Below are 21300 nucleotides of genomic sequence, written 5' to 3'. Positions count from 1 at the left end.
GTAACAACCTACCCACCTCTTCCATCTCCCTGAGGCTCCACCCCAACTGTAATCACTAAGCTCCAGACACACTGACTTCCTTGTTATTCCTCAAATATACCAAGTGACTTCCTACCCAGTGGCCTTTGCACTTGCTGTTCCCTCTGCCTGGAATGCCTCCCCCCCCCCCATGTCTTTTCATGGCTGGAAACTTCTCATCAGCTTTAGTGTCACCTCTTGACCTTAGCAATTTGAAACAGGATGCTCAAGGTAGACAGATCCCATTACAGTGAAGATTTGAGGAAGTGAAAGCATGAGGGAGGAAACCTTGGGGGTGTTTGGGGGGAGTGACTTTTCATGAAGATCGAATGGCCAGAGAAAAGCCCTAAGCCTGATATGTTTAAGGAAGACCAAAGAAGCAAGTATGGCTGGAGATGGGAGGCAGTAAGAAAAAAATCAGAGCTCCTGGTGCCTGTGATTTCAGGCTAGAGATTGTAATCCCAGCAGCTCGGGAGGCTGAGGCAGGAGGATTGCAAGTTCAAGGCCAGCCTTGGCAACTTAGCAAGACCTTGTATCAAAATAAAAAAAATAAGAAGGGCTGCGGGTGTAGCTCAGTGGTAAAGCAAAGCTCAGTTCAATCCCTGGTACAAAAAAAGAAAAAAGGAAGGAAGGAGGGAGGGAAGGGAGGGAGGGAAGGAGGGAGGGAGGAAAGGAAAGGAAAAGAAACCAAAGGCAAGAAGGTAGATGTGGGAGAGGAGAGAAGGTTGTGTACGGTCTTTGCAGTAACTACATCTGCCCAACCTACTGCTTCAGTCTTCTCTATATCAGTTTCCCTGAGCTCCCCCCTGCCCCCAATTGAGACTTTGTCTTTCAGAGGGTAAAAGACTTTTGAGCCCTGTAAATGTCAATGATCTGAATTAACATTGCATTGTGTTTCATTTTGCAGGGCTGGGGATTGGCAATCACTCTACCCCTGAGCCATGCCCTAAGCCCTGACTTAGCATTTTAAGACAGATTTCTGGCTTCTGTGTTGAGAATAGACAGGGCAAGAGTTGAAGCAGAGAGCTCTGGTAGGAAGCTGCTGGAATCACTTCGGGGAGAGATGATGGTGGCTGAGATGAGGGTAGAGGTGAGAAGTGATAGAACTTTGATATACCTTCAAATGAGAGCCACCAGGGCAGGGATGTGGACCCAAGAGGAAAAGCAGAGGCAGTAACAGCTCCAAGATTTTTGTTTGCTTGTTTTGGTGCTGGGGAAAGCCAGGTTCTTGATTGTACATAGAATATAAATTATCAATATATATGAGTTATCCATAAGTGCTCTACCACTGTGCTACCACCCCAGCCCACACTCCAAGGTGTCGGACCTGAGGATTTGTCAGCTCCTGGTGGAACGTAAACCAAGAGCTCCTGGTGACCACTCTGTGGAGAAGAAATGCAGGTGGGTGGGGAACAGAACCAAAAAAAAAAGGGACCAAGATGGGTTCCTGCTGTCAGTTTCGTAGCTGCGCCTGAAGATGAACTTGACCTTCATCCATGTGACCCAGTAAAATTTACTTATTGACCACTGGAGAAATTTGCCAATGGATTAAACATAAAACAATCTTAATAAATTATCCTTTCATAGGATAATATTTTTAGATTTTTAGATTATACTGAAGTATTTAGAGGTGGAATATCATGACATCTATAATATGTGTTAAAAATACTCCAGCATAAATTGGGTTGAAAAAGTTCCCTTTGAAGCATAACTTAGTTTTACTGAGTCGGGTTTTGTATCTCTTGTACAACAAAAAGTATTCTAACCCAAGAGACCTGTAATCACGAAAGCCTCAAATCCATTTCAAAATTGGATTACTCAATTTCCCTACTGAGAGAAAGATCGGTGCTGTACGCAACGATTGGAGAGAAGAGAAATTGCTTGTTTGGTTCTTCCTAGCTCAGACAATCTCCCAGCTGGAAGGGGACTTTGAGGGTAGGCTGAGGAGAAGCAAAGAGGGGAGGACAGTGGGAGGCCGTCCCAGGTTATCTTCACATAAGGACTAGTGGGGACAGAGGGACACAGATGGAAACCACAGCCAGGGCTGGGCTGAATCTTTTTTCTTCCCCAAGACAGAGACAGAGGTGTATTTACGAAGGTAGACACATGTCCAAGGGAGAACAGCCCCAGGGGAGAAGGCCGGCCACCTCCGGGAAAGACAGGCAGGGTGGAACCTTAGCAGGGAGAGGTCACCTGAAATGATGCTCTTGCCATCTCTCATGAAGTCGAGGCCATGGCAGGTCATGTTGGGCACAGTGATCCGCAGCAGCTCCCTGTTGGACATCGTGTGCCACACCCTGATGTCTTTCTTGGCACAGGTGGCAAATAGCTCAGCAGTGCCACTGCAAAGAAGCCATCGAGAGAGATGAGAGAGGCAGCCGAAAAAGACTCACAGTGTTTCTCAGAGGCGGATGTGGTGCGATGGAGGGCAGGGGGTGTTTTAGATACTGATTCCCCCAAGGCTTGGTGATCTTAGAGATCCCTTGTGTGAACTGGCATTGAATGCCCTCAAACCATCCATGAAAATCTTTTGTAGTTCTTTCCCTTCAGGAAGATTGAGACCAAAAGTTGCTAAAAAAGAAAGTCAATTTGAAATCTAAATCTTCGTGGACTATAGAATAGCAACATTTCATTTTTTAAAAATCAGTTTTTTGTGGCACAGTTGACACAAAAGGCCATACATATTGAATGTATGTAACTTGATGAATTGTATACACTTGGCGAGTAGCATTTCTTGAGATAAATACATCCGTTGCAGATCTGTAACAAACGAGGAAACCCTTTCCTGTAAAGTAGAAAAATTTATTAAAGTGTCTTTTGTTTTGTTTTGTTTTTGTTACTGGGGATTGAACCCAGGGATACTTTTACCACTGAACTACAACCCTAGCCCTTTTTATTTTTAGTTTTGCGACAAGGGCCTCACTAAGTTGCTTAGGGCCTTGCTAAATTGCTGAGGCTGGCTCTGAACTTGCAATCTTCCTGCCTCAGCCTCCTGAGTCGCTGGAATTACAGGCGTGCACCATTGAACCCAGCTAATTAAAATTTCAAGGAAGAAAATGACAATGGTGATAGAATTCACATATGCAGATAACCCAAGACCCTTCTTTGGTTAGTTATCAGAAAATATGAGATTATAGACAAAGAAGAGTACCCCAGAGGAATTGTCTGTCAGGCTCAAAAGCAAAATAAAAAGTAATTTGTACATAGACTATAAATTATCAATATACATGAGTTATCCATAATCTTTGATAAGAAAAAGGAGTGTGTTGGGAGAAAGTAAACTGGTTTAGAAGTTTCAAGCTAGTCTCGGCAGAGACAAAAGCTACCCTTTAGATGTGAGCACTTCTCAGGCATTTTCTACATTTCCTCACAAACATATTTAAAAAAGGGAAAGAGATGGGCTGGGGATGTGGCTCAAGCAGTAGCGCGCTCGCCTGGCATGCGCGGGGCGCTGGGTTCGATCCTCAGCACCACATAAAAATAAAATAAAGATGTTGTGTCCACCGAAAACTAAAAAACAAATATTAAAAAAAATTCTCTCTCTCTCTTTAAAAAAAAAAAAAAAGTGGGGTGGAGAGAACCTCTCTCTTATTTTAAGATCCACTTGGTTTTCAATAGAAAAATTAAGGGGATCCCTTCTATACATTTAGCTTTGGGGCTCAGAATTAAAATTATGAGCAGGACCAGTAACTTAGAAAGGATACAGGTCAGAGGCAGGCAGGAACTGCAGTGGAGCTTCTGCCAGACAGTCCTGATAGACAGAGACCCAGTCAACCCTATATTAGAATTAATGGATTTAAAAAAATAAGACCTGTTTTATATCAGATAGTGCCTTCAGTGAATGAGCTCCTCCTCTGGGGAAGTGAGCTCTTTTTCTGTTGTTATTGTCGATAGACATTCATTTATTTATTTATTTACATGTGGTGCTGAGAATCGAACCCAGTGCCTCGCACATGCTAGATAAGCACTCTACCACTGAGTCACAACCCCAGTCCAGAAGGGGCTTTTAATGAGACATATGGCGGCTCAGGAAAATCCTTTATCATGAAAAAGAATGCCCCTAAAGAACTTTCCCAATTCCCCACCCTTGATGGGTAATCCACTTCCTCAGCAATCTCAGGCAATCACTGGGGCCTAATCTGAAAACTAACCACTCATGTAGGAAACTCTACTGAATTTAGAATCAGAGAGATTAAGGTCCAGAAAGAACCAACCCAACTGGAGCATGAAGATGCACTAGGTCCAGGGGCTCCCTCCTTCCCATTTAAAATCCTACAAAATGAAGATATAGAGAGAGTTAGAGGTAGATATAAATATATTTTCAGTGACTCATAAATCATGGAAAGGATAGCTTCATCTCTGCATGAACCCTTTGGTTGCTGCATAACAGGGCAAGCTCACAGAGGAACACAGGGTCAGGCTAAAACACTGCCGTGGGGAACAACAGGAATATCAGCTTGTGCACACCATGGGGAAGACAAAATTTGCAGTTTGAATCCATGCCAGTAATCCCTGGAGAACACAGTTGCTACAACATATTGTATGTAATGGCAAGTTTTCAGTGAAAAACTCCCAGATATGCAAAGAACCAGCACAATATGATTCAGGAAAAGGCGGTCAAAAAAAAAACTGATCCTGGGTTGGGGATGCAGTGCAGTGGTAGAGCACACAGGTTTAGCATGTGTGAGGTCCCAGATTTAATATTCAATTCCCAGCATGAAAAGAAAAAAAAGAAAGAAAAGAAACTGACTCCAAGTAGACCCAAGTATTAGATTGACAGATTTTCAAAGTGACTACTTACAACTTTTAAATATATTCAAAATATTAAGGGAAACTATAATATCAATAAGCACACAGGTAATCTCATCAGAGGACTAGAAATTATGTATGTATTATGATCATGTATTTTGTGACAATTATATTTCTTCTATAGGCGAAAAGTACAAAAACTGAAATAAATTTACTATATGGGCTCATTTGGAGATGGTGAAAGAATCTACGTACTTGAAGCAGATATAATAGAAATTATAAAATGGAAAAAGACAGAAGAAAGAGAAATGAGCAACCTGAGAAACCAATGGGAAGGGCTGGGGACCTAGCTCAGTGGGTAGAGTGTAGGGAGCACTCTAAATGACCTACCCCTTCCATTCTGAAACAAGAGGCTCTAGGCTCTGACCAATCACTACATTTCATAATGACTTGGGCATTGGTTCAGTTCAGGAAGTTGAGGGCGTGTCTTTAGATGTAGGTGACACCCCTTGGGTTGAATTACACTCACCTGTCCCTTGTAACCCTTTTTTGTATAGAACTTTCTAAGAACAAGGGTCCCCCCAATAAAAGCCCACTTAGAACGTGCTCGCTCTCTCTCACCAGCCTCCTGTGAGGGGCAGCAGTAGAGTGCTTGCCTTGCGTGTACAAGGTCCTGAGTTCAATCCCTAGCACCACACACAAGAAAGAAAGAAGAGAGAGAGAGAGAGAGAGAGAGAGAGAGAGAGAGAGAGAGAGAGGAAGGAAGAAAGAAACCCATGGGAAAATATCAATTTTTTTCAACATGTATAATTTGAATCTCAAGAAGATAGGATTTTAGAAAGGGTGAATTTTTTTTTTTTTTTTGAAGAATAATGGCTGAAACCTTCTCAATTTGGTGGAAAACATCCGTTTACAAATTCAAAAAGCTTAATAAACTCTTAGCAGGATAAACACAAAGAGAAAGACACTTCACAATCAAACTGACAAAAGGCAAAAACAAAAAGATAATCTTGAAAATACATAAAAAGTGACACATTACAAAGAGGGGAAGAGTAGTGAGAATACAGAATGACTCCTCATTAGAAACCATGGAATCCAGAAGGCACTGGAACGATGTATTCAAATGTTAAAGTTCTTAGGCTGAGAGGGAAAGATAACAGATGGCAAGTAGCTCTATAAAAATGAATGAAGAGTATCAGAAATTCTTGTAGATAAACACATGCACATGCATTTTTTAAAAAATTTCATTTCTTAATTTCCTTAAAATATCTGTGATTATTTGAAGCCAAAATTATAATATTGTATCAAGGGATATATTTCCAAGTAGGTAAGAAGGAAATATGTGAGATCTAAAAGAAATGTACTGTCTTAAGATTCTTATATTTTATTTTACTTGAAGTAATTTAATGTTTACTCTAAGTAGACTATGTTAAAAGTATATACTGCCGGGCTGGGGATGTGGCTCAAGTGGTAGCGCGCTCGCCTGGCATGCGTGCGGCCCGGGTTCGATCCTCAGCACCACATACAAACAAAGATGTTGTGTCTGCCGTGAACTAAAAAAAAAAAAAAAAAAGTATATACTGCCATCCTTAGAACAACCACTAAAAAAAACCCAATGCACAGATACATAGCTAGAAAGCCAATAGAGTAATTAAGTAGTAAACTGTTGAAAAAAGTTAATTGACACAAGAGGAGGCAGCTAAGATGCAACAGAACAAATAACAGGTGAAGAAGAGAACAAATTACACTAAATGTAAGTGCACTAGATATTCCCAATATAAAGCAGAGATTTTCTTTTTCTTTTTCTTTTTCTCTTTTGATACCAGGGATTGAACTCAGGGGCACTTGACCTCTAAGTCACATCCCCACCCCTTTTCTGTTTTTTATTTAGAGACGGAGTCTCACTGAGTTGCTTAGTTAGTACCTCACTTTTGCTGAGGCTGGCTTTGAACTTGTGATCCTCCTGCCTCAGCCTTCTGACCCACTGGGATTACAGGCATTTGCCATGGCACTCAGCTAAAAGCAGAGATTTTTTGGACTAAATAGAAAAGCAAGAATCAATTATATACTATTTCAAGAGATGCACATTAAATATAAATATATACAGTCAATAATAGGATTAAAAGGATATATCATGAAAACAGAAAGCAGAAAGGTTGAATATGCATATTAACATCATACAAAAGAGCCAGGCATTGTGGCACACCCCTGTAATCACAGTGACTCAGGAGGATGAGGCAGGAGATCGCAAGTTAGAGGCTAGCCTCAGGAATTTAGGGAGCCCCATCTCAAATTAAAAAATAAAAAGGACTGGGGATATGGCTCAGTGGTAAAGTGTCCCTGGGCTCAATCACCAGTACCAAAAAGTAAAAAATTAAATAATAATATTATCATACAAAACACACTTTAAATCAAACAGAATTACTAAAGATGAAGAAGAATACTTAATAATTATAAAAATGTCAAGACAGCAGGAAGATGACAAATAATTTATGACTCCTAATTAACAGAGTTTAAAAATATACAAAGCAAAAACTGATGGAAATAAAGGAAGAAATCTTCATTCATGGCTTGAGACTTTTAACACTTCTCTCAGTAACTAATGAAACAAGTAGACTAGAAGTCAATAAGGATAAGAAGATATATATATGACACTACCAACATTAAAAGTTTCCACAGAGAAAAAATATCATCTCCAAAGTATATATGGAATATTTTCACTTACATGAAGTTCAAAAGTAGGAAAAACTCATCTAAGGGGATAGAAGTCCAGGAAGTAATTATCTTCAAGTAGAAAGGTGAGGATAGTGATTGGAAGGGGTGTTTGGGAGACGAAAATATTTTATTGCTGTACCAGGATGATAGTTATATAGGGGTAATGATTCATGCAGCTACATCCTTATGATTTATGTACTTTCTGCATGCACATTGTACTTTATTCAAATTCTTTTTACACCTTGCCAAACTGTCATTCAAATCTGAGGGTAAAACAAAGACTTTCAGATAAATAAGAAGCAACTTTTCCATACAAAGACTATCTCTGAAAATGTGGTCTATACACACTATGGAGTCTTATTTGGCCGTAAAGAAAAATGAAATTGGGTCATTTGCTGGAAAATGGATGAAACTAGAGACCATTGTGTTAAGCAAAATAAGAAAAACTCAGAAGGTCAAGGGTTTATATTTTCTCTCATATGTGGAAGCTGGAGAGAAAAAGGAAAGACAGGTGTGGTGGGGCAGGGATCTCATGAAAATCAAAGGCTGCTGGGGAGGAAGGGTTAACCGCTGGGCAGTGATATTGGTCAAGTCCCATTGTTACACTGTGTCCATGAATGAATGTGTAACAACAAACCCCATCATTATGTACAACTATAATTCACCAATAAAAAAATGTGGAAAGAGGAAAAAAAGATTGTCTCTGAATTTTCAAAATAGGAGAATCTAAGAGGATTCCACTGTCATGTGAAACAAGCATAACAAAAACAAAGAACATAATTTAGTTAAATCTTAAGTACTTACTTGGAAAAAAATAAGCAATAATAAGGTAATCTGCATCTATAATTCCCCATTAATTCTAGCATGGGAGATAATGGAGGAATGATGGAGAGAGAAATAAAAATAAACTGATTCGTAGCTGGGTGTGGTGGAACACACCCGTAATCCCAGCTGCTGGAGGTCAAGGCTGGAGGATCACAAATTGGAGGCCAGTCTGGGCAATTTAGCAAGACCCTGACTCAAAATAAAAAGGGCTGGGGATGTTACTTAGTGGTAGGCTGCTTGCCTGACATGCATGATCCCCTGGGTTTAATCCCCATTAACACACACACATAAATACTCTTCCCTTTATGGAAGACAGGATATCAATGTTTGTTAATTCCAGTGTTTGACAAAAACATTTATTTGAATATGTATATTAAAAGTTAGCAGGGCATGGTGGTACATATCTGTAATTCCAGCAACTCAGGAAGCCATGGTAGGAAAATCATAAGCCTGAGGCCAGCCTCATCAACTTTGCAAGACCGTCAGCAACTTAGCAAGACATTGTCTCAAAATAAAAATTAAAAGGACTAGGGAATGTAGCTCAGTGGTAAAGCACCCCTGGATTCCATCCCCAGGACCTGAAAAAATAAGAATTACAATTAAATGACTAAAATAAACAGTTTCTAAGTTGTGTGTAGCAGGGAAGAAGGTTGGGCCAAATAAAATATAATCACTAAAACAAAAGACAGGAAAAGAATAAAGGAAACATTAAACTGGAACTCTCCAGGTACAGGCCCGCCTCCCCTGCCTAACTATTTTTCTTTTCTTTTCTTCTTCTTCTTCTTTTTTTTTTTCTATACTTGGGATTGAACCCAGAGCCTGCAAGCCCTCTACCCTTGAGTATATCCTGGCCATTTTTATTTTATTTATTTATTTTATTTTGAGACAGGGTATCACTAAGTTGCCCAGACTGGCATAGAACTTATGATCCTCTTGCCTCAGACTCCTGAGTCGCTGGAATTACAGGAGTATGCTGCTATGCCTGGTCTGACTTTTTCTTACATCTGATACTATCCAGAGAGATTTTCCCATGATTTCCAAAACAGAAATTATGATTCAAAAGACATTCTTCTATATATTTATAAGGCCCCTGTTTCACTCTATGAACGTGGCCACAGTCTTACCATCTCCCTTGCTTGACAAAGACCCTTCTAGCCCTCAGCTTTATAAGTTGATCATATATATATATGTGTGTGTGTATATATATATATATATATATTTATGCCAACAAGAGAGAATGGGTGCATTTTAGGAATATACAAATTGCTAAAATGGATGATGCAGAAAGGCATAACTATTCATAAAAATAAAAAAAATATGGAACCAACACAAATAGCCATCAATGAATAAACAGATAATAAAGCAGAGCCATATAATGGAACGTATTGAGCAATAAAAAAGGAGTGAAGTACTGATGCATCCTATATAGATTGTTCTTAAAAACATTACGTTAAAAGAAAGAAGCCAGTCACAAACGATCATACGTATTGTAAATGTCCAAAATAGGAAAATCCATTGACAGGATTTGCCCAGGACTGGGGGATGGGAAGAGAGCAAAGAAGGATGAGCGGTGAATTGTTGGCAGGGTTTTGTTTTGTTTTGTGTTTTGAAGGATAATGAAATGTTTTAAAAATTAGATCGGTTGTGGCCATGGTGGCAAATCTTTGTGACTATGATCAAAAATCACTGAACTGTATACTCTAAACGGTTGAACTTTGTGGTACTTAAATTACATTTCAATGAAGCTTTTTGTATAAAGCCAAGAAAAGAAAAAAAGGAGAAGTACAAAAACTTGAACAACATCTATACAAAAATCGAAAAGATCATTGAAAAATCTACCTTGATAAAAAGCACGGGGACCAAACAATTTCAAAGATTGAATCTACCAAGCTTAGAAAAAGAGGAAAAATGGAGACAGAAATGATCCCAATTCAAATAAAGACTCACTTAATTGAAAAGCATGTGCCATTTACCCATTAGAAATATTTAGGAGAACTGAATCACAAGGACTTAGGGAATCCAAACTACAGCTCATTGTCTTAAGGGCTTTCTTTTGTTGTTTTGTTTCATTTCTGGTGTCATGAATTATTTTAATAGACTTCCTATCTTCTTTGCTATGAAGTTACACTAGTTTTACCAACTCAAATCTGGACTTTCTTAGAATGTTGACTTTTTTAATAAACCCCTCATGGAACGGATATGTGTCTGTCAAAACTTTTCTGTTTGGTTAGTCGCTTTTCTGTTACAGTGCTAGGGATCAAATCCAGGGCCTTCAGTCTGCTAAGGAAAGCCTCTGCCACTGACCCGCATCCCCATCAGGGTCTGAGTTTTTGAAAGTAAGACTTGCTGACCTATAGAATAGTGATTTTGAGTTTTATAAGTTCAGGTTGAGCCCTGAGGAAGTTCAGAGCAAAAACTTGTCTGACGAGCTGCATGGGATGGATCTCATCAAAGACAAAATGTGTTTCCAAATCAAGTAATGGCACACAATGATGGAAGCCCTTTTGTACATCAAAATTGCTGATGGATATTTGTTTTACTTGTTTGGAGTGAAATTGACCAAGAATTATAGCCATTAGATCCAGAAGAGAGTTTTGACAGGTACATACCCCTTTCCATGATGGGTCTATTTAAAAAGTCAATATTCTTTTTTTTTTTTGGTACTGGGAATTGAACCCAGGGGTGCTTAACCACCAAGCCACATCCCCAGCCCTTTTTTATATTTTATTTAGTGACAGGGCCTTGCTATGTTGCTTAGGGCCTCGCTAAATTGCTGAAGCTGGCTTTGAACTTGCAAACCTTCTGCCTCAGCCTCCAGAGCCACTGGGATTACAGGTGTGCACCACTGCAAAAAGTCAACATTCTAAAGAAGTCCAAATTTGAATTGGGAAATGAATGTAACTGCATGGAAGACACTAGGAAGTTTATTAAAATAATTCACTACACTAGAAAAATTTAAGGCAGAAAAAAAAATCATAATTGTGCTAGAAGGTGTTGAAAATACATTCATAAATTAAAAATTCCCTTGCACATTGCATCAGACTTCTACATTCCCGTTTTCTTGTTCTACTTACAATGGAAAGACAATGTCCTGGACAGCTTCAAAGTGACATGTTAGAATGAGAGTCTCTTTGAAATCTGTGAAGTTGACACGATATATGTGTGATTCTTCTGTTCCTACAAAAAACTGGTGTCCTTCTCCTCGCAGGGCAATAGAAGAGATGCCGCCTTGTAACTGAATTTTCCTTTAAGGAGAAGCAAAAAGGTAAAGTAGGCTCACTCAAATTAATGGATATTTTTTGTACCTTTTGAATTTTGTATATGGATCATCTATTCAAAAATACTTAAAGAATAGGACAAGGGAAAATGTAAGTTAAAATGAAGCAGCTTAACTTCATTTTTTTTTTTTTTCTGGAAGGAAACAAAAGTAGACTCACTCAACCATCAAGTTATATTGACCATCTGAAGCATTACAGAGGATACAAGTCAGGCAGGTGATTTGGGACATGCCCTCAAGGAAGTGACACAGTTGGAAAGGCATGGGTTATTTACACTGTTGTATCCCTAAGGCCAGAAAAGTGAGAGGTCCTCAAATGTTACAACAGTCAGAGGAGATTCTTCAGTGAGAGGTAGTTTGAAATGGGTTGTGCAAGATGGGCAGGCTTGTGGGTACCATGATCATGACTCAGTGATTTATTTATTAATTCCATTTCTTGAAAATAACCCTAAAATTGGGGCATGGGAGATCCTGTATGTCAACAGATGTTCTTATAACCTTATCTAAAAGTAAAATGTTGAAAACAACCTAAAATATCCAATTATAATAGAACGGTTAAATAATGAACTATGGGACATTGAATTTATAGAATATTTGCCTAGCCATTCAAGTGATGTGATTTAAAAGGTTATATGCAGTTTTTATATATATTCATCATCATAAAAATATCCTGTAGTAAAATTGGAAATGTTTATGATGCCTATATAAAATTTAAAAAATTAGCATACAAAATTTTATATATATAATAAGCACAGTTGAGCTGGGGGTGGAGCTCAATGGGAGAGTGCTTGCCTAGCATGTATGAGGCCCTGGTTTTGATCCCTGGCACCACAAAAAAATTAAAATTTAAAAAAGCACAAATATTTAATTATATGTATCAATAAAAAAAAAAACCACAAGAAGAAATACAAAATGCTCATAGTGATTATCTCTGCCAGAACCTTAAAATAAGAATATATAAATCAATGAGGTACTAGGAACTCAACCCATTGCTTTGCAACTAATTTTGTTTGGACAATAAGAATTCAATGAGGGTTCTGGTGCAAGGAGCCAGCCTGAAAAATGGGATGTTTTAGGTAGATCTGTTTGTTGAGGAGACACCAAACAGTTGATGAAGGAAGGAAAAACACAAGTTTTTATATTTATATATATAATAAGCACAGTTGGGCTGGCGGGTGGAGCTCAGCTCCTTTGCTAACTATAGGTCTGTGGCTCTGGGACCATGTGCCAGAAACTTTTGGCCTCAGTTTACACAACCCACAGGGCAATTCCTTCTTGACAGGGCTGTGGTCAAGATTAGTGATAACAGAGCCAAGTGCTCTAGGAGCCCAGAGAGGGCAGCCAAGAAATACTGGCTGCTGGTATCTGGGATCCCTGAAGAGAAGGTGAACTTCAGTGGTTAAAGGGGAACCAGATGTCTGGGAACTCCAGTAGTCTGCTTGGGTCAGGCAATTTTCCTTTTTTTTTTTTTTTTAATATTTAGTTGTCAATGGACCTTCATTTTTAAATTTTTTTTGTATGCAGTGCTGAGAATCGAATCCAGTGCCTCACACATGGTAGACAAGTGCTCTACCACTGAGCCACAACCCAGCCTCAATTTTCCTTTCTAGTCTCTATGATTGCTCACGTGGGCTGCTTTACCTCTCTACTAAAACCCGAGGAGGCAGAAATCATAGGCTCCAACGGAACCCTTCACTGTCACATAGGACTATTTTGGAAACACACCATAAGCCTTGTAATAATTGCTCTGAGTCTAATTATCTTCATCACAATGGGAACGTTTGCATATTAAAAAATTAGGGAACTAATTTACTATATTAACTTCATGTATCCAGAGTCTATGCATCTTTTTTTTTGCATTATTAGGGATTGAACCCAGGGGCACACTACCACTGAGCTATATCCCCAACCCTTTTAAGTTTTTTATTCTGAGACAGGGTCTCACTAAGTTTCTGAGGCTGGCCTCCAGCCTTATGACCCCCAGTCTCAGGCTCCTGAGTCCTGGGATTACAGGTGTGGGCCACCTTTTCTTTTCCTGTGGTGCTGGGGATTGAACCCAGGGCCTTGTGCATGCGAGGCAAGCACACTCTACCAACTGAGCTATATCCCCATCCCAGCAGCATTATTCTTAAGTTGCTTCTGTCCCTTACAGCCTTTCATATGAACAAGACCAGTACAAATACATTCTTAATGAGACCTCTTTTGACCACTGAATTTAAAATTGTATCTCATCCTCTACCCTACTTTGTGTTTTTCCAGTGCACTCATCACCTTTTAATATTACAACAGCCTGCTCCCCCTCCTTCGGTCTGCGGTTTTGCTTTCCATGGTTTTCGTTACCTATGTCATCTACCACCTGAAAATATTAAAGGGAAAATTCTGGAAAGATACAATTCATAAGTCTTAAATTGCATGTTATTCTGAGTTGTGTGCTGAAAACTTGTGCCTTCCTGATCTTCCCACCCCAGACATGAAGCATCCTTTGTCCAACGTGGCCATGCTGTGTATGCTACACGTCCCCAAGTCACTTGCTAGCCATCTTGGTTGTTAGATCAACTGTCTTGATAGCACAGTGCTTGAGATTAAGTAACCCTTATTGTACTTAATAATGCCCCAAAACACAAGAGGGGTGATGCTGGCAATTCAGATATGCCAAAGAGAAGTCATAAAGGCAGTAAGTGAAAAGGTGGACATTCTCAACTTGAAAATAAATCGTATGCTGAGATTGCTAAGAACAAGTCTTTTATCTACAAAATTGTGAAGAAAGAAAAGTAAGTGTGTGTTAGTTTTTCTGTCAACTTGTTAATTTCTTTTTTTAAAATATTTATTTATTTTTAGTTATAGTTGGACACACAATGTATTTTATTTATTTTTATGTGGTGCTGAGGATGGAACCCAGGGCCTCGAATGTGCTAGGCGAGCATGCTCTATCGCTGAGCCACGCCCCTAGCCCTTGTTAATTTCTTATTGTATCTAATTTATAAATTAAACTTTATCATAAGTAGATATGAATAGGAAAAAAATAACATATGTGGTTCAGTGTTCAGTCCCATCCATAGTTTCAGACATCCACTGGGAGGTCTTGGAATTTATCTCCCACAATGGGGTGATTACTGTATGTACTTTATTGTTTATTTTGTTTATTATTTATTCTTTCCCCTCCTGCTAGAATGTAAGCTCCATGAGGGCAGGGAAACTTTTCTTTTCTCTTTTGATTCACTGAGATGTCCTAACACCTAGAGTAGTGCTCAGCACAGATTTGTTTAAACAAAGACAGCTGGTGTTCCTTTCCACCATGCATATGCAAATACCCCTGGCTCCCTGCAGGTGAGCAGAGGCCATACTGAGGGAGCTTGGTTAGGGTTTATGGCTTTTGCAGAAACCAAGTTCAAGTTTGGCCTTGGCTCCACTGTGGAGTGAATTCCCTATCTCTTCATCTACTCTTTTCTATGATTTTCTCTACCATGATGTATTTTACCTTAGCTGGACCATGATGTTTGGGCTAATATGCTATCTTGTACTGTAGTGACCTTTTTTCCCTGTGTAATATACCTCATCCCCAAACCAGACTGTTAAGTTCTGGGAGGACAAAAACCATATCTTATTTTTATTTATTTTTAATATAGTAGCCAGCACATTGGTTTGGGTGGAGGAGGTGATGGATAAGTACTTGTTAATGACAATGTAGATTTTATTTAAATGTATTTTATTTATTTTTTAATTTATGTTAAAAAATAAATAAAATAAAATAAAATTATTTTAACTAGATTAGTCATAAAAATTACATAGTAGAGTATCTACAAAAATAGTTGTTGAACATTGCCTGTTTGTATTCAAATACGTGACTACTAGCACTGTGTCTTATTCATAAGAGGTATCCATTGCATAATAAATTTCATTGACTAAACCAATTTTGAAAGTTTAAAATTTGAGGGTTGAGGGAATAAGTTAATTACATCATATTTCCTTTGCTATGGACCAATAGGTTAGTTAAATTAAAAATTACATATTTAATAAAAGGGCAGTGTCCCTCTGGGTCATAGTGGACAATTTTGGTTTATTCAACAGATGCCTTTTCATTAGCAAAGAAACCATTCTATATTGTGATTCTAACAGCTGGTTTTAATAGCAAGATTAAATTCTTTAACCAAATATTACTTTGCCAATGTCCTATTATTTGCTGAATTAAGATGAACCTCCCTCTAGAGGGTCTTGATCTACCCCAATTCTGGGGGCCCAGAACTTACTTGATGGGTTTGTAGCTGGGGCTTTTACAGAAGACCAGCAATCCGGCTCCAGAGCCTAACAACAAACCCCCCATCTTCAGGCATCTGATCGCCGACACTCCCTAGGGGGAGAAAAGGTCAGGTGGTCTCATCATTAAAAATTAACACAAAGGGCTGTCGGTATAGCTCAGTGGTAGAGCACTTGCCTAGCATGCATAAGGCCTTGGGTTCTATCCCCAGTACTGCAAAGATAAAAATAAATGAATGCAATGCCTGACATGGTGAGCATGGCGTGGGCCCTGATAACGCACATATTGCATGGTGAAGTTCATGAAGGGACTGTGTGGATGTACCCCTAGGTTGGCCAAGGGAATTTGATGCCAACAACAAGCTCATGTGCTAGGAAGTCGCCTCCCAGTCCTGTAAGAAGAAGACCTACTTCCCCACACTTCCTCCCTGCAATCATCTGTGCCTTTTGCATATATTAAACATTAATGTTTTCACATCCACTTAAATTCAGTTAGAGCAGAAGGCGGAAGCACAGCCGCAGCAGTGTTAGCCCTTCAGTTGCCATCATGCTCACCAGAACTTTATTCTTACAAATGCAAAGGACCATATCTGACAGCCAGAGACAGCACAAAATGCTCCTTACTGTTTGGTGACGGTATTTTCTGAATTTTAAGGCACCGAGTACATAGCCTTGTTAGAAACCTATTTAAAATTCAAAGCAATTTTCCAAGTTTTAATTTTTAAATGTGTAGTACTGTTAGGGTTTGAATGCGTCTCTCAAAGTTCAAGTGCTGGAAACTTAATCCCTAGTGCAGCAGTGTTGGGAGGTGGAGCCTAATAAGAAGAGATTGAGTCTTGAAGGGTCTGTCCTGAATGGTGGACTGATGTCATTATTGACAGTGGGCTTGTTGGGACTAATGGTGTAGCCCAGTGGTAGAGAGCTTGTCTAGCAAGTACTGGGCCCTAGGAAAAAAAAAAAAAAAAGGAAAGAAAAGAAAAAAAAAGTTGCATAAAAAAGTAGGCTTGCTTTAAAAAAAAAAAAATGAGTTTGTAGTCCCAGCTACATGGAAGGCTGGGGCGGGAGGATGACCTGAGCCCAGGAGTTCAAGGTCAGTCTGGACAGGTCTTATCTCTCATAAATAATAAATCACTATAATAATAAAAAGTAACTTTGGACCTCTTTTGCTCTTTTGCTCTCATATTCCCTTCCTCTTCTACCTTCCCCCATGGGATGATAAAGAACACGGTCCCCTGCCAGATGCAGTGCTAAGCTCTTGGACTTTCTGGCATCCAGAACATAAGCCAAATAGACTTCTACTGTCTATAAATTACCTAGTATCAGATTCTGTTAGAGTCATGCAAAATGACAATTGCCAATATTAGATCTTAAAATATCCAACAATAATATAACCAGAGAATTAATAAGCTTGCTTCTTAATGAAGTTTGAATATGATAAAATGAGTTACTTTCAAGTTACTATAAACTGAATTTTGCCTGCTCTGGCTCACAAGCCTTTTCACTATGTCTGAGGAGAGAAACTAAGACTCAAGAATAAGAAGGCAGGAACTAGAATTACATGCTTTGTGAGATATGTCCTTTGCAAACATTTTCCTCCCGCTCCATGATATGACTTTTCATTTTAGTGTTTTTTCAGAGCCGCATTTTTATTTTAATGAAGACTATTTTAAGAATTCTTTCTTTCATGGATTGCACCTTAGGTGTTATATCTAGCCTTAGATCATCTGGGTATTCTCTAGTGCTATCTTCTAGGATTTTTGTTGGTTTTTTGTAATAAGGGAGACTGAACCCAGGACCTTGTGCATGCTAGATGAGTGCTCTGCCACAGTGCCACACCCTCAGCCCTTTTTGTTTTATTTTGTGACAGTTTCTGGCTAAGTTGCTGAGGCTGGCCTTGAACTTGCCATCCTCCTGCCTCAGCCTCCTGAACAGCTGGAATTACAGGGGCATGTGCCATCATGTCCAGTCATCTTATATTCTAAGAGTCTTATATTTTATATTTAGGTCTATTGTCCAATTTCAGTTAATTTTTATCAAGAATATAAGGTCTATGTGTAGTTTTTAGTTTGTTTTGCATGTGGATATCCACTTGTTTTGACATTTATTACCTTAGGTCCTCTCTCAAAGATTACTTGAGTATATTTATGAAGGTATATTTCTGGGCTCTTTGTTTTGTTCCATTGATTTGTCTGTTCTTTGACCCAAATAATACTGTCTTGATTAGTGCACTTTTTTGATAAATCTTGAAGTTGGGTAATATCAGTCTTCCAGCTTTATTCTTCTTCAGTATTATGGTGCTCTTTGGGGTCTTTTGCCTCTGTATGTAACCTTCTTAGAATCTGCTCGTCAATATTAATGAGATAATGTGTTGGAATTTTGATTGCAATTACATTGAATCTATAGATCAAGTTGGAAGAACTGACATCTTGACAATATTGAGTCAACCTATCCATGAACATGAAATATTTCTCTAAAATGTAGTTCTCTGATTTTTTTCATCAGTGTTTTGTACGATTCCTCATACAGATCCTGTAAAACATGCACATTATTGTCTTCATTGTTGTCATCTTTATTCATTTTAGTGCTTTATACCTAACAGGTTAAATTTAAACCAATCCAAGTAATTGATTAACTAATTTCACTACTGGGAATTGAACCCAGGGGCACTTTATCATTGAGCTACATCCTGTCATTTTTTTTTTTTTGTACTGAGGATTGAATCCAGGGATGCTTAATCACTGAGCTACATCCCCAGCTCTTTTTAAAAATATTTTATTTTGAGACAGGGTCTCATTAACTTGGTTAGGGTCTTGCTAAATTGCTGAGGTTGGTTTTGAACTGGCAATCCTTCTGCCTCAGATTTCCAAGCTGTTGGGATTACAGGTACTCAGGTATGCACCACCGTGCCCAGCCATCCTCAGTCATCTTTATGTTTTATTTTGAGATAAGGTCTCACTAAGCTGCTGAGGCTAAACTAGAACTTGTGATCTTCTTGCCTCAGCTGCCCAAGTCACTGGGATGACAGGCATGTACCTCTGTGCCTGGTTTCATTCCAATGTTTTGCCTCTCTACCCAGAAAGCAAACTTTGAAGTAGTGTTTCAAAAGGGATAACTATCCAGGATCCCAACATCATAAGTGGCACTTCTTACACCTTCCCTTCAAAAGCATTATTTTCTTATCATCTCTGTAAAAGATGTCTTGAAATCATTGCTTTGCAGAATTTATTATCAGACCTGAATGGTCAGGAATTAAAGCATCCGTAGGAGATCTGTGTGCTCCATGTTTGAAGGACACAAAGACAGCCAGCACCCTTTCTGGAGAGGCACTTAGTTTCCAAATGCTGGCAGGCAGAGAAGTATCCAGACCAGTGGTTTTTCAAGTAGTGTCTTTGGAAGTATCTCAGCTGTTGGAACTGGCAGGGTTCTAGGACTTGCCTTTCTTTAACTTGATCTACTTTCCTCTTAAAATAGTTAGAAAAATATCAATGTAGGCTACACTTTGATCTCCTCTGGAATTATTTCTAAATCTTCTCTACCTATACCAGAGCTTTTCTCCATTTTCATGGCTCACTTTAAAGACTTGAATTTTAAATGATTATATGATTAAAAAAACTCTTGACATTTTCCCAGGAGCACAGTGCAATATTTCAAAGTTTCTTGAGAATATCTGCTCAGTGGAGAAGGATCTAAATAAGCTTAGTTAGAACCATCTGTTCTGTTATCAGAAATGAGATAGGCAGGTGTAGAACTTAGGAGAAACTTTTAAATTCAGTTTAGCAGAAACAGCCTTTGGAACTTTCTGAGGGTGCTGGGAATAGCAGCATTTATTATATAAAATCATTTGATGATTTGATGGTAGAGTTTGTATTTTGTTTAAATACTAACATTGTCCAGTGGACAATTGTTCAGAATTTGTTAGGAATTCTGAAAATATGAACAATGGGGTTGTTTCTAGGTCTCACTCATGACTTGGAATGTTAGCTGAGTCTAAAATAAAATCCAAGATACAGTTATTAGAGTCAAAAAGGGAACATACACATATACACCTATGTAGGTGCCTATATGTATGTGTGTGTGTGTGTGTGTGTGTGTGTGTTTCTTATAGATCAAAGAGCAGGTTTTTTTACATATGGCAACTGGGCTGAAACCAATATGGTTCCAAATCACAAAGTGACAGACCCTGTACATTAAGGAGGTGAGAAAAGGAATGGTACTGATTTCCTAATCAAGGGCACCTCATAATGTCTTTGCACTGAAAAATAATCAGATGCCAAAAAAAATGTGGTGCATTCTTATAATCCTAGTAATTCAGGAGACTGAGGCAGGAGGAACTCAAGTTTGAGATCAGCCTCAGCAACTTAGAGAGAACCTGTCTCAAATTTAAAAATACAAAAAAGGACTGGGGGTGTAATTGCAATTCAGTGGTAAAGTGCCCCTGGGTTCAATCTCCAGTGCAAAAGAAAAATAAAGAAAGGGAAAGAAGATGGGGGAAGAGAAGAAGGAAAAGAAAGGAACAAAAATAACCAGAGATAAGGACTTAGAGAATTAGCCAGTGAACTTTGCAAATTTAGGTGTGGACTTGGGTATGTAAATGACTTTTTGGGTTTTTTTTTCTACAGACTCTTTATTAGTGAACGTCTGTGTTGCTAGGTGAGGGGGGGAGAACGGCAGGACAGAGCAGACCTTATTAGTCTCTACTCACTAAACTGTACTTGTCCTTCACAGGTCCAGTGTCTGCCAGAAGTTTGGTCCTGGGGTTCAGCTTTAGAATATCTCCAGTTGTGGTGCCAAGGTAGAAAAAGCTGTCATCGACAGCCATCTGAGAAGAGAGAAAACATAACCTGAAGACCTGTTTCCTCAGTAATCCTTGAGCCCCTGATAGGGGTGAGGGTGAGCTTCCCTGGGACTCCATGAAGATGACTTCTGATGATGCTCATGGCTACTTCTACTGCCCCAGCCTCAAAGATGGTTAAGAACAGCCCCAAGAGGAGCAGAATCAGGGCCAAACACAGACCTGCAGGAAATATTAGATTCCAATCAGCTCGTGCCTTTCACTGGACGGCTACTTGGGTCTGATGTTAACATGCATGCCCTGCCAGTCCCGACTCCTCAGACACCTTCAAAGGGCTCTTAGGATGAAGGTGGACTTCAACAAAGAGGGTATGCATTTGCCTTATTCCGTATTTTCTGAAGAATATATTCACAAAATGACTATGCACGAAATAAGAGGAATAAGTCAATAAAGAATGAGGTTAAATGTATGGATTATGAATCCAGATTAAAAATATATTGCCAGGGGTTGAGGATGTGGCTCAAGTGGTAGCACACTCACCTGGCATGCGCGGGGCTCTGGGTTTGATCCTCAGCACCACATAAAAATAAAATAAAGATGTTGTGTCCACCGAAAACTAAAAAATAAATATTAAAAAATTCTCTCTCTCTTAAAAAAAAATATGTATAAA

The 21300-nt window shown here is 39.0% G+C and overlaps 1 protein-coding gene across 1 annotated transcript in view; it reads right to left on the bottom strand.

The window, feature by feature from the left end:
* The window catches only part of Cfap52 (cilia and flagella associated protein 52), a 50513-nt gene that overhangs the window by 9474 nt on the left and 19739 nt on the right, over nt 1-21300 (bottom strand). Inside the window, exons 6-9 of the mRNA XM_015504480.2 lie at nt 20541-20657; nt 15832-15932; nt 11382-11552; nt 2212-2360 (exon numbers count right to left, since the gene is read on the bottom strand). Coding sequence (XP_015359966.1) covers nt 2212-2360; nt 11382-11552; nt 15832-15932; nt 20541-20657 — 538 coding nt within the window. The remainder of the gene's footprint in view (nt 1-2211; nt 2361-11381; nt 11553-15831; nt 15933-20540; nt 20658-21300) is intronic.

This window comes from Marmota marmota, unplaced genomic scaffold (genome assembly GCF_001458135.2).
Source record: "Marmota marmota marmota unplaced genomic scaffold, marMar, whole genome shotgun sequence".
NCBI lineage: Eukaryota > Metazoa > Chordata > Mammalia > Rodentia > Sciuridae > Marmota > Marmota marmota.
This window is presented reverse-complemented; position numbering and strand designations above follow the sequence as displayed.